The sequence below is a fragment of the Aquarana catesbeiana genome, linkage group LG03 (genome assembly GCF_042186555.1).
Source record: "Aquarana catesbeiana isolate 2022-GZ linkage group LG03, ASM4218655v1, whole genome shotgun sequence".
Classification (NCBI taxonomy): Eukaryota; Metazoa; Chordata; class Amphibia; order Anura; family Ranidae; genus Aquarana; species Aquarana catesbeiana.
In genome coordinates this window covers 301,253,369-301,266,535 of record NC_133326.1, presented here as the reverse complement: position 1 = coordinate 301,266,535, position 13,167 = coordinate 301,253,369, and the positions used below count along the sequence as shown (strand labels likewise).

At 41.8% G+C, this 13,167-nt stretch overlaps 1 protein-coding gene across 2 annotated transcripts in view; it reads right to left on the bottom strand.

The window, feature by feature from the left end:
* Positions 1-575: 575 nt before the first annotated feature.
* The window catches only part of MON2 (MON2 homolog, regulator of endosome-to-Golgi trafficking), a 230,655-nt gene continuing 218,063 nt past the window's right edge, over positions 576-13,167 (bottom strand). For both annotated transcript variants that reach the window (XM_073620251.1, XM_073620252.1), the window contains one exon: positions 576-1,252. In XM_073620251.1, coding sequence (XP_073476352.1) covers positions 1,089-1,252 — 164 coding nt within the window. In that variant the 3' untranslated portion in view covers positions 576-1,088. The remainder of the gene's footprint in view (positions 1,253-13,167) is intronic.

The window sequence follows — 13,167 nt, the reverse complement described above, 5'->3', positions numbered from 1 at the left end:
CCTCTGTGCTTGCCAACAAGGATTTCTTCACCAAGTACTAAATCATGCTTTGCTTGGGGCCCAAATACTTATTTTACTCACTGAACTGCAACTTAATTTATAACATTTGTTTTATGTGTTTTTTCTGGAATTTTGGTTGATATTCTGTCTCTGTCATTTAAAATACACCTATGATAACAATTATAGACCCTTCATTTCTTTGTAAGTGGGCAAACTTAAAAAATCTGCAGGGGATCAAATAATTATTTTCCCCACTGTAAGTAACCTGAGGCCTTACAAACTGGAAGTTTCTCTAACAGAAAAATTCCTGAAACCATTGACTCCATTTAGTCCAACGCTTATAGTCCAACGCTTAGATAAAGGCTGAAAATATATGACAATTAGCATTTCATAGATAACTGCATTTACATCTGCAAACAACGCAATCAGATACCTGTGTATAATAATGTGTACACAGGTAAGGATGACAATTAATCAGATGAAGCCAGTCTTCTTTTTGTGTAAATATATATAGAGATTACTAAATGGATACAAAATGTAAACCGTGTGCTAAACTCACTGCCAGTACCATAACATTTTAAACAATGTGACAATTTATTACAGAACTGTACCATTTATTTTACACACAAATATGACAGTTCTCTTGGTTTACAAAGTCTAACAAAAAATATGGAATGTTATAGTATTGTCTTGCATAAAGTAAAGTACAAGTTGTACTTTTCCAGGGATCAAACTGCCAATCTACTAAATTTGACTGATTTGCCATATTGTTTTCTTTAAACCATTGTTACCCAAGTCCTCAACCCCCCTCCCCCCACCATTTTGAAACAAAAATGATAATTTACTGCACCTAATAAATTTATATTCAGAAGGCTCACACTGCTACTCACACAGGGACATTTATTGAGGAGTAAGCTTGTTTTTCATGAATGGCTGAGCTCATTAGTATTGTCAAGAGGAAGCCATAATTTGGCTGATCAGTTTAGTTCACCAAATGAGTTATTTTTGAAAAATAATTTCACTTAGGAGGAAACATTCATCTGGAGTAGATTCTGTGTCATTTCTTCCATATAAATCATTCCACGTGGTCAAGACTCTCCATTTTGCACTTTGGCTGCTGGTGGATGCATGAAGTCCTTAAATGGAACAAGAGCTTCTTTGAGAGCTGTACATACTTCAGAGGACGAACATGTAATGCATTCCACTAATGTTGGGTACAAAGATATCACCTGCGCCCAAGTGTTACCATCAACTGAAACAAATGAAATAAACTGCATTAGAAAAACAAAATATCTAATAGACAAAGTAGATACTACAAAGCTTTCTTGGCAATTACTAATTCATACACTGGACACAGCAGGCCCAACAACTGAGTGTGGAGTTGGTTTAAGAAAACTTTCTAACATGCAAGAAAGTCTTGAGATCTTTAAGAGTCATATTTTTCATTCATTATTTTGAAAGGTAATTATTGATGTTTGCAATAAACAAAATAAAGAAAAAAATACAATAAAAAAAGCGAATGACTGCAACACTCACTGTGGGCTGTACACCATAATAAGATGTTCAACCATTGGACTTCACGTGGAAATAGCCAACTGAATATCATAAGGAAAAAAAAAAAAAAGGATAAGGGCGGAAAAACAGGCACTCGCATGGCCAAATATAGTGGCGTAAGCGTGTGGGGTTAGGAGACCCAAGGTCCCCAGTTCTTATCAAATTGTCTCATATTGCCTCTAAAGCCGCCCATAGACGGTTAAAATCTCAGCCGGTTCAGCAGGGACCAGCCAAGATTCAAATGATTTAACCAGCCTGTTGGATTTTTCATGCCATTATTGCCAGTGGCAATAATCACAGTATGTTCTCCCTGCAGGGATGGCCCCCTCCCCCCTCCAGGAGAACACAACAGAGGGGGGAATCAAGAGAATTTATTTTCTGCAACCCATGGTTGCAGGAAAGAAAATCGCATCATCTATGGCCGGCTTTAGCTTATACGTTAGTTTACAAAAGGAGACTGTAAATTAGTGTTAATCAAGAAAAGCCATTGTGAAAGGGAAGGGGGTATTCTCTTTTCAAGGAGGGTAATTTTTTTTTAGCATAAAACAGTAGAACTCAAGAGACATTTTTAGTGGGCATAAAGAATGGTAGATCCTCCCAATATGCCAAATAGACAACTTGTGGGCTTACAAACGCTGGGTATTACCTTGCCAGCTGACAATCCATGGAAGCAGTAACTTCAGACCAAAAAGTGTGAATGCAATCACAGGAGTACTTAGTATGAAACAAATCCACTACAACTTTTTAGCCTTTAAAAGTATAGGGCAGGAGGTTTAAGGTTAAGTTTATGAAGTTTAGCTGGCATATAGTAGACTTTATGAAAGAGCTGCAATACCACCAAGCTTATATACAGTATGTCTCTTCAAATTCAGACAAGTCACAATGATCGTCAGATGAGACTACGTGGTATTCCTCCTGGAAAGTTTTTCAGCTGGATCAACATACAGATGAGACATACAGTATTTAACACCCATCGAGCCTCAGAATGTAACATTGGGGGCAGAGGAATGTGGTAAGTTTGGGAAGGGTAGTATTCAACCAGATGAGGTTACTGGCTCTTTTTTGTAGTTAGAGAAAGCCATAAGACAGCAGAAACATTTCAATCAAGAACCGGCTGTGTAAGAAAAACTAGACAATTGTGGATTCAAAAGTCTTTTGAGTGGTTAAAAGCACTATCAACAGTGGCGGCATGTCCATAAGGGTGCACAGGCGCCACCCCCTCTTTTACCATTAGATAGATTCATGCATTACATGAATCTATCCATGGCCGCCGCTACCACCCCCTATTCGGGCGCAGAGCGCCTGAATTACAGCAGCAGGGGGGGGTGTATTTGAAGTGCCTGATTAGAGCCATAGGCTCTAATAGGCCTCAAAAAAGGTAAACAGCAAGCTCCATAATTGGCGCTCGCAGTTCACCCAGCTGTGTTAGAAAAGCGAATGAATATTCGCTTTCCTAACACTGAACCACCTCTCCACCAATCAGGTGCTCGAGTCTGTTACCCGTCACCTGATTGGCTGAAACGGCAGGCGCTGTGATCGGATGCCGGGCAGACGGGGGGGCACACAGTGGCAGCATTCGATAGGCACAGTGGCTGCGTTTGATGGACACAGTGGCTGCGTTTGATGGACACAGTGGCTGCGTTTGATGGACACAGTGGCTGCGTTTGATGGACAAAGTGAGGCTGCAATTGATGTTTTTTTTTTCCAGAATTTTTCAGTTTGTTTGCGCCCCCCCCCCCCCCCAAAAAAAAAATTTTGAGCACCAGCCGCCACTGGCTATCACATAAGAGCAATAAATTAGCACAGCTAATTAACTTTACTGACAGGAAAAAAACTACTCTCTACACCTTTAGGAGTTAATATCACCCTGCTTCTTTACAACAATATTTCATTTGCTTTAACTACTCAGAACTCGTATTTGTGTAAAATATCATTGTGTGAACTTATTTGCTTTCATACTTCACAGCAGACAGGGACAGCGCCATTCCTATTTTCTAGTCAGAAGCACTCTGTGAGCAATAACACACTTCCGTTTAGGCCAAAATGGGAAAATGATTTATTTGTGGAAGTCTCTCTTGCTGGCAGCACTGCTGCATGATCATAAACATAGGAAGCAATGAACCCTTTACAATTCTGCTCACAGGCTGATACAGATCCTTGCAATGGTGGTCTGCATTTAAAGTGCCTCTGCTTGAGATCTCCTCATTTATTCCTAGAGGTGGTACACTAATAATGTTATTTGAGAAAATAGATGTTATCAGGTGTATCTATAGAAATATTTATAAAACAGGACAGCCAATGACAGAATATTTAGGCACTCCTGGACTTTGACATAATCGGGTGATATTGGCATGATTTCCCTTCTAAAAGCCGTAACACTTGCCTTGATAAAGATCACAAACTGTACCTTTAACCTCTTTTTACTTTATATGATCATACTAGCTCCTATATCATATAAAGATGGTTTGTTTGACATTTGCAAGTTATACAGTTAAATATGGCAACATAACTAATTTGAAGGAAGACCCTTTTTAATACAGCCCTGGCCAAAAGTTTTGAGAACAAACATTCATTTTCACAAAGTCTGCTGCATCAGTTTTTATGATGGCAATTTGCAAATACTCCAGAATGTTATGAAGAGTGATCAGATGAATTGCAAAGTCCCTCTTTGCCATGAAAATTAACTTCATCCCCTCCAAAAAAAAACATTTTCACTGCATTTCAGCCCTGCCACAAAAGGACCAGCTGACATCATGTCGTGATTCTCTCGTTAACACAGGTGTCAGTGTTAAGGACAAGGCTGGAAATCATTCTGTAATGCTGATTGGCGCAGCGTGTCGATCGTGGTTGTGCCGTGTTGCTAGGACACGGCACTACCCCAATCTCTGTAAAGAGCCGTGTCCGCCTATCAGTATCAGCCTAACAGTTCTCATCAGTGCCACCTATCAGTGCCCATAAGTGCAGCATATTAGTGGCTCCTCATCAGTGCCACCTAATCAGTGCCCATAAGTGCCACCTCATTAATGCCCACCAGTTCAGTCTATTAGTGCCGCCTCATCAGTGCACATCAGTGAAGGAGAAAAATTACTTGGTTACAAAATTTACTGACAGAAACTAAGTAAGAAAAAAATTTTTTTTTCAAAATTTTTGGTCTTTTTTTTTTTAGTAAAAAATAGAAAATCCAGCAGTGATTAAATACCACCAAAAGAAAGCTCCAGTTGTGTGAAGAAAATTTTAAAAATGTCATCTGGGTACAGTGTAGAACGCGCAATTGTCATTCAAAGTGCAACAGCGCTGAAAGCTGAAAAATGGCCTGGGCAGGAAGGGGGTGCAATGGCCTGTAAGCAAGTGGTTAAAGCAGTGGTTCTCAACTCCAGTCCTCAGGACCCACCAACATGCCAGGTTTGCAAGATAGCTGAAATACATCACAGGTGATATCACTTGCTGCTCAGTGATTGCAGTATTCTAGTCTGCAACTCCCCAAGGTAATACTTAAAATCTGGCCTGTTGGTGGGTCCCAAGGACTGGAGTTGAGAACCACTGGGTTAAAGTGTTACAAATCCCAGGACCCTGCATTCACTATATCTGGTCTCCCACAGTACACAGAACATGGAAATGCAATTAATTTAGCAAATATAAATGGCTAAATACCTTTTCTCATCAGTAGTTAGAGCAGTCTTGTGACTTCTATCAGTGCCTGGTTAAAGCTTGTAGGAGTTTTCATACTGCACTGGCTGCCCTTTCAGGATCCAGGACCCCTGACCCTCTGTCTGGACAGTGCTGATTGGCCCTGTGCTGATCACATGCACTCTCCCAAGAAAAAAAAAAATAACTCTCAGCCTGACTCCAGTAACTGTCTTTTCCGGACCGGTTTTGGAGTCAGTGGAAGAGGAAGATCTGTGCATACAGGCTCAAACAGCCTTTTTACACAATGCAGATGATGAACCCCCTAGGTTCTAAAGTGAGTATAACAAACATACTGCATAGATTGCATCTAAAGCATTAAAAACTTCAAGGAGAGAGGTTCAGAGAGGACCTCTGGTTAGCTGGATGAGAGACATTTACATTAATCTTTTAATACACTAGGAATATCTTCCCTTGAATTGCCCCCTGATTCTTGGATGTGTGTTGAGCTGGTATCGGCATCCGTATCTGATTTCTCTACACAAATAATGTAAGATATATCCTTGTGTTTGATGTTGGATTTAATTGTTTTCATATATAATTTTGTATAATGAGTCACTAACTGACCTTTGTCTTGTAGTGCCTATTCATTGTAATACTCCACAAAGAACACCCTGAAGAAGACTTGCTTTTAGTCAAAACGTGTATTGCTGTGATGACATGTTGAATCAGAATAGGATATGTCACAATCTTCTGTTGTAGATATGACATTTTTGTGTCTGCAATATGTTTTATCTTCACATGATTTTTAACATGTTTGTATCAATAAAATTTTCTTCTAATATATTCATTTAAATGTTAAAGTGTTTTGTTGGTGCCTTAAAAGTCCCCTCTCCAATCCTTTTGTTTTCTCTCTACAAACTCTTGGACAGTTAGGCTTTCTTGATAGAATTTCCCTCCAGGTAACTTCCCTCCAGCTTTCTATTGCAAAAATAAAAATGCTCAAGCCTGAACACACCTAAAAAAATCTGCAAAAACTCCAAAATTGCCTGATAACACTCACACTTAGGTGTAAATGCAGCCTTATGGCTGGTACTGACGCAACATGGTTATTTGCCAATGGCCTGCCCAACATAACCCTGCAAAGTTTAGACTGTAAAGACTTCTAACATTTAATTTTGCCAAGCATTTAAAAATGTTGTACCATTACATAAATCCAATAGCCTTACATATAAAAACAGAAAACTCAAAACTAAAAGGTTCATGTTGCACACAGTCTAACCTCAGCGATTGACCTGAAGCAATGGATACAGGCTCCTACTCACTCCAACGGCAACACCCTTGACCTTGTCTTCTATCTGTGCACTCCATGCAACCTTTCCAACAATCCTCTCCCACTCTCTGATCGCCACCTTATTAGTTTTGCTCTATCCCTGTCTTCCACCTCCTCTCCCTCCAACCGCCTAACAGTTACATGTAGAAACCTTCGCCACCACAACCCTTCTCTTCTCTACTCTGCTACTGATCACCTCTAAGACAAAATCTTACATCTGTCCTGCCCCAACCTAGCCACTTTCATCTACAACAGCTCACTGTCTTCCTCCCTAGACAAGCTTGCCCCCTCATTACACGCAGAATTAGGCCCCGACTGCTACAACCCTGGCAATCAGATGACACCAGAAGTCTCAGAAAATGTAGCCGTGCTCTTGAGCGCCTGTGGCATAAGACTAAGATCCAGGAAGACTTCACACAATATTAATCTGCCCTCCTAAAATACTATTCCTGCCTTCACACTGCCAAACAGACCTACTTTATCACACTCATTAACTCCTTCTCATCCAGTCCACGTCAACTCTTCTCTACCTTCAACACTCTACTCTGTCCTCCACCGCCTCCACCCACCAACTCACTCACTGCACAGGAGATCGCCAATCACTTCAAAAATAAGATTGATACAATTCATGAGGAGATCGCCAATGCGCTAAAACCTCCCCCATGCAACACCCATGTCCACAGATACAATCATTACTTCCCTCATTCAACCCTGCTACTATTACTGAGGTTGCTAAACTTTTATCTAAAACTCATCTAACCACCTGCCCCCTGGATCCTGCTCCCTCGCAAATGCTACGCTCACCCTCTGACTCAATTCTACACTCTCTAACTCACATTTTCAACCTCTCCCTCTCTTGTGGCATCTTCCCAAACTCTCTAAAACATGCGCTAGTCACCCCCATACTTAAAAAGCCCTCACTGGACCCCACCAATCTCAACAACCTACGTCCCATCTCCTTACTCGCCTTCTCCAAACTTTTTGAAAGACTGGTCTACAACCGACTAAGCGACCATCTGACCATGAATAAACTTCTTGATCCCCTTCAGTCCGGAGTTCGTCCTCAACACTCCACAGAAACTGCTCTCCTTAAACTCTCAAATGACCTACTAACGGCTAAAACCAGTGGACACTATTCTGTACTACTTCTCCTGGATCTCTCTGCTGCCTTTGACACAGTGGACCACCCCCTCCTCCTCAATAAACTCCACTCCTTTGGTCTCCGTGACTGTACTCTTCGCTGGTTCTCATCCTACCTATCCCACCTCTCCATCAGGGTCACTTAAAACTCTACTTCCTCCTCTCCTCTTCCTTTCTCTGTTGGGGTCCCCCAAGGTTCTGTTCTTGGACCTCTCCCTTTCTCAATCTACACCACCTCCCTGGGTCAGTTGATTGCCTCCCACGGCTTTAAATATCATCTCTACGCTGATGACACCCAAATCTATCCTCTCCACCCCCCAGCTCTCTCCATCTGTCTCCTCACGCATTAGCAACTTACTAGCAGACATATCAGCCTGGATGTCACATCACTTCCTCAAACTCAACCTATCCAAAACCAAGCTCATGATATTTCTTCCCTCAGGTGCCACTTCCCCTGATTTCTCTGTCAATATCAACGGCTCAACTATCAACCCATCTCCCCACGCCAAGGTCCTAGGTGTAATCCCGGACTCTGAACTAACCTTTCTACCCCACATTCTATCACTATCCAAAATTTGCCGCCTCAATCTCCGCAACATCTTCAAGATACGCCCCTTCCTAATCAATGTCACCACAAAGCTTCCAATCCACTCCCTGGTCATCTCCCGCCTCGACTACTGCAACTCCCTCCTCATTGGCTTACCTCTAAATAGGCCATTACCACTTCAGTCCATCATGAACGCTGCAGCCAGGTTCATCCACCACACAAACCGCTCAGCGTCTGCTATACCCCTCTGCCAATCCCTCCATTGGCTGCCACTCAGTCACCGAATTAAATTCAAGATACTAACAGAATTACTTACAAAGCCATCCACAACCTGGCCCCCAGCTACATCTCTAACCTAGTCTCAAAATACCAACCTAATCGTTTTCTTTGCTCCTCCCAAGACCTCCTACTCTCAAACTCCCTTGTTACCTCATCCCATGCTCGCCTTCTGTAACTTCTCCAGAGCCTCTCCCATCCTCTGGAATGCTCTACCCCAACCGATTTTCCCCTACTTTATCCACTTTCAGACTATCCCTGAAAACTCATCTCTTCAGAGAAGCCTATCTGGCCCCCACTTAACAACTGTACATTTATCTTCTCAATCAGCACATCACCCACAGTTATTACCTCTTGTATCTCTTGACCTTCCCTCTTAGATTGTAAGCTCTAAGGAGCAGGACCCTCTGATTCCTACTGTATTAAAGTGTATTGTATTTGTACTGTCTACCCTCAAGTTGTAAAGCGCTACGTAAACTGTTGGCGCTATATAAATCCTGTATAATAATAATAATACTGCATAGCCTTAAAAGGGAAGTCCACCCTAACACTAAATTCTCTAAATCTACAGGCTTCCACAATCTAAAACTAACCTAACCTCTACGCCTGTAAAGAAGAAAATCGCTATACATACATTTTACATTGCTATACACTTTTTTGAAGCCGCTCTGGTTTGGTTCAATGCTGAGCTGTCAGCGGAGGGTTTGTTGTGGAGGTCGGTGCAGAAGAGGCAGCCAACGGAAGCCTCATAGTAACTCTATGGGTGATGTCACTTCCCATTCATTTCCCAGCCATTGTCAGCTGTTTCCTCTGCAGAGCTTCCGCTGCTGGAGACCAGACCAGAGTGGCTTCAAAAAAGGTATGTATTCTGATTTCTTTATAGGGCTAGATAGGTTAGCATTAGATTGTGAATGCCAGTAGATTTAGAGATTTTAGTGTTAGGGTGGACTTCCCCTTTAAGCAACTTTTCAATACCTGTTTCCATTACCAAATTAAGTAAAAGATTAGTAAATGCTGCGATTTCGGCATATTACTCCAATCTTTAATCCTCATTCGACACCTTAGTATAGGAGTCACAAACATGAGTAGCATTTCAAGAATCCATAAAAGAATACATTTGCAGTTACTCATTGCTTTCAAGCTACTGTAATCCAAGTTGAAAAGGCTTGCTGGCATTGTGTAGGTGGATATGAATGATTAACTATTTATCCTGCATTTTTTTACCCATATTTAATTCTGACAATTATGAACTAAATAAACCATTTTTTTTGCAAACGCCAGCAAAAATGTTTTTTTTTTCCCCATCTTGTGCATTGAAGGGAAAGGTTAGCACCTCTGTCATATTTTTAATGTTCTCTGGTTTCCAGTTGGGGGAATTCACACCTCATTTTCTGTTCCACAAATCACTTATGCAACGAAGACAAGAATTTGAAATCTGAAAGAGAATCTGACCTTCTCCTGTTCTACCCGAAAACAAAAAGTGCATAAGGTGATCTAGTCCAGTTTTAAAGGTTCTCGAATACAGTAACCAGATTTATTTAGTAAGCTACAGTAATTGTAATATAAACACATCTGTCCTGTCAGTAATATAAGGATAGAGAGATGGTCTTGTAGAATTACGAATTATCTGCTTGATCTTCAGGTGTCCAAATCTCTCCATTATAAGAATTACCAGCAGATATGGTTGGTTTACAAGATCTTGCTTTTTTAAATTGTATTTACTGTATTTATCGGAGTATAGTATGCACCCCAATTTAAGAGGGAAGTTTCAGGGAAAATTTTTTTTTTTTTTAAATAAACCACTTTGAATCAAAATAATGGTCAGTGAGCATCGATGCAGCCTGATTAGTGCCCATCTGCAGCCTCAATGCAGCCTAATCTGTGCCCATCTGCAGCCTAATCTGTGCAGCCTGATCTGTGCCCATTTCCCCCATCAATGCAGCTCACCATCCCTCTTCGCAGGAAATCACTGAGCCGTCATCTGTTTACTCGGCTCCCAGTCGGCAGTCACATACACAGACCCGCCTCCGCCATCGGCATTGGACCAACTCCTGTGATAGACAGAACACTGGTCCAATGCGGGTTGTGGAGGTGGGACTATGTGTGTGACGTGAGAGCCGAGTGGAGAGGAGATGACAACTCTGTGATTTCTGGCGGCACTCTTCCCCCCTCCGAGGTACGCTGTCGGCGTATAACACGCACCCATGATTTTCCCTGTATTTTCAGGGGAATAAAGTGGTGTTATACGCCAATAAATATGGTATTTATAATAAACTGCAAACAGCTTTTATACCAAACAGTTTTATCTTTGCTGGGTCAGTCATGTGACCATACTTCCCCCCCCCTCATATTCCTTCTCTATCATAGCATGGCTTGCTTCTTAAGCATGTACACACTTGGTGCTGTAGCAATGCACTATAGGACAATTGTTTTAGGATCAAAACATTTCTATGTGATATGCCATATGGAAAAAGGTGAGAGGATCATTTGCAAACGGCCAGCATCTTCAGGCCTTTTGCACAAGTACATAAGCATTCACCCATGTGAGGGCACAGGTGTTCTGTGCATCCACGTGCATACAGTCCCATTCATGTCAAATGGGATGCTGCAGCGGCATGGACACCGCCATTGCCTCCAATCTGACATCTGTGTGAGTGCATGTCTCCAATCTCACGCGGTCTGCTTTCACGGAAACACATCTGCACCCTCGTGGATGTACAAATTCAGGGCAGTGGCTGTGTTCATTGCGCCCCAATTGACATGAATGGGATTGCATACACACGGATGCATGAAACACCCATACAGGCAAAGCACAGACCTCACACAGGTGTGTCAATGAGGCCTAAAAAGAATGAGTCATGAGCTGAATGCGAGAATCTTCCAGTCTGAAATTATTAAAGCTGTGCAGGCCAGCTTATGAAATATATGCATGCGGCTGATTCAGGTTTACTTACTTTATCATTCGCTGCACCCAGCTCCATCTAGAAATTACTAAAATAATAGTATGAAACTCTCAACATTTTTTAGTTTAACGCACCTGAGCTCAATAAAATAAACATTCCCCAGTAGTTGTTAAAATCCTTACTTCAGCACTTACTGTCTTACTGCTGCTTCCTTAAATGTAAAGCGGAGCTTCACTCAAAAGGGGAAGTTCTGCTTTAAGTCCTCCTCCCCCCCTGCCTCATTTGGTACGTCATCTTTATCGGGGGATACTTAGGTTCTCACTACTGCTTCCGATTGGATCACCTAGGAGATCCAAGCCAAAGTTCTCTTCTTCCCCTCCCTGTAGTATTCTGGAACACGTCACAAGTCCCAGAAGACTGCAGGACCATTTACAAAGCGCAGCGTGGCTTGCGCAGCTGGCTGTGGAGCCGCAAGCAGCACAGCCAGCTGCCCACAGTTAAGATCCCGGCGCTGTGAACCCAAAGGCTAGTAAAAACCTCGGGTAAGAACGGCGCTGGACCCCTGGACCAGTAAGTGTCCCGTTGTTAAAAGTCATCAGCTACAGGATTTGTAGCGGTTTCATTTTTTTTTCCAGATTGGAGAACGGCTTTAAGGTCCTCACAGGAAAGTGTTACCAGTGGTCAACCTCTAGGCAGTCTGTTCGTTTAGGGGAGTGCTTTGCCATCCTAGGCTACAGGGCTGTGTGTTTCCTTTGATGCACACAGAGCAGAGAGGTGCAACTCTAGTCCCATCATGTAGGAACAGGAAATCTGGGGCAGTGATCATGACACCAGCTTACACTGGAACACAGACAAGAATTAAGAGAGAAAGAAGCTGCATATTCAGAAAGTGATTAAATCAGCTACTGAAAGTGCTTTCAAATCCCAGGGTTTAATATAAATGTAATGCAACTTCCTCCTTATTTATAAAGAATAACTAAACAATACAATAAAAGACTACTGGGTCAACTTGCTGTTATTTGATGCAAACTGGATTTTTGACCGATTGGGATGCAGAACCCTGATGTTTTCATCAATAAACCATCATGGGTTTTATCTACAAGTAAATTTTGCTCATGTTACTGAACTCAGGCATGCAAAATGTGATCAAGAAAGTTGTGCAAAAACATACGGCAATACTTCACTAAACAAATGCTGTTCAACTGAGCAAAATTTTTTTTTTTTTTTCAAGATGCTAGAAACCATAGTAACATCTTCATAGGCTGATGGGTTATAACGAAAACCAAATGGTGATGAGTATTAATGTATTCCAGAAAAAGAATAGTGGGAGGTAGTGAGTGTATACCCTGAGGAGGTGTGAAGTGGATGGCGCACACTACAATGACTGCCTGTGTCAGGGAGGCCTGCAAGGTATAGGAATGCCAATAGCTGGCTAGGTGGGTTCATGAAGTCCATTAAGAGATCCGGTAAGGAAAACAGCATGATATGTCATGCACTGTGGTGACCCTGTCATCCATCTCAGGAGGAAAAGACTTGATGAATGCATTGCCTCAGGATGTGTGAGTCACCAACCTTGAAGGTCACGCAGGCTCCATATTACTGCAGCTAGTTCTTTCAATTCATTACACCATTTCCTCCCTATCTGTTCGAGTTTTTATGGATTTTATTTTAATAAACTGTTCCACAATGAGATAAACACTTGACTGGCCTGCTTACACTATTGTATTTAAAGAATCCTTTGAAAGGAAACTAGTGTGTTTTTTTTTAATAAACATTTTGAGATGTCATAG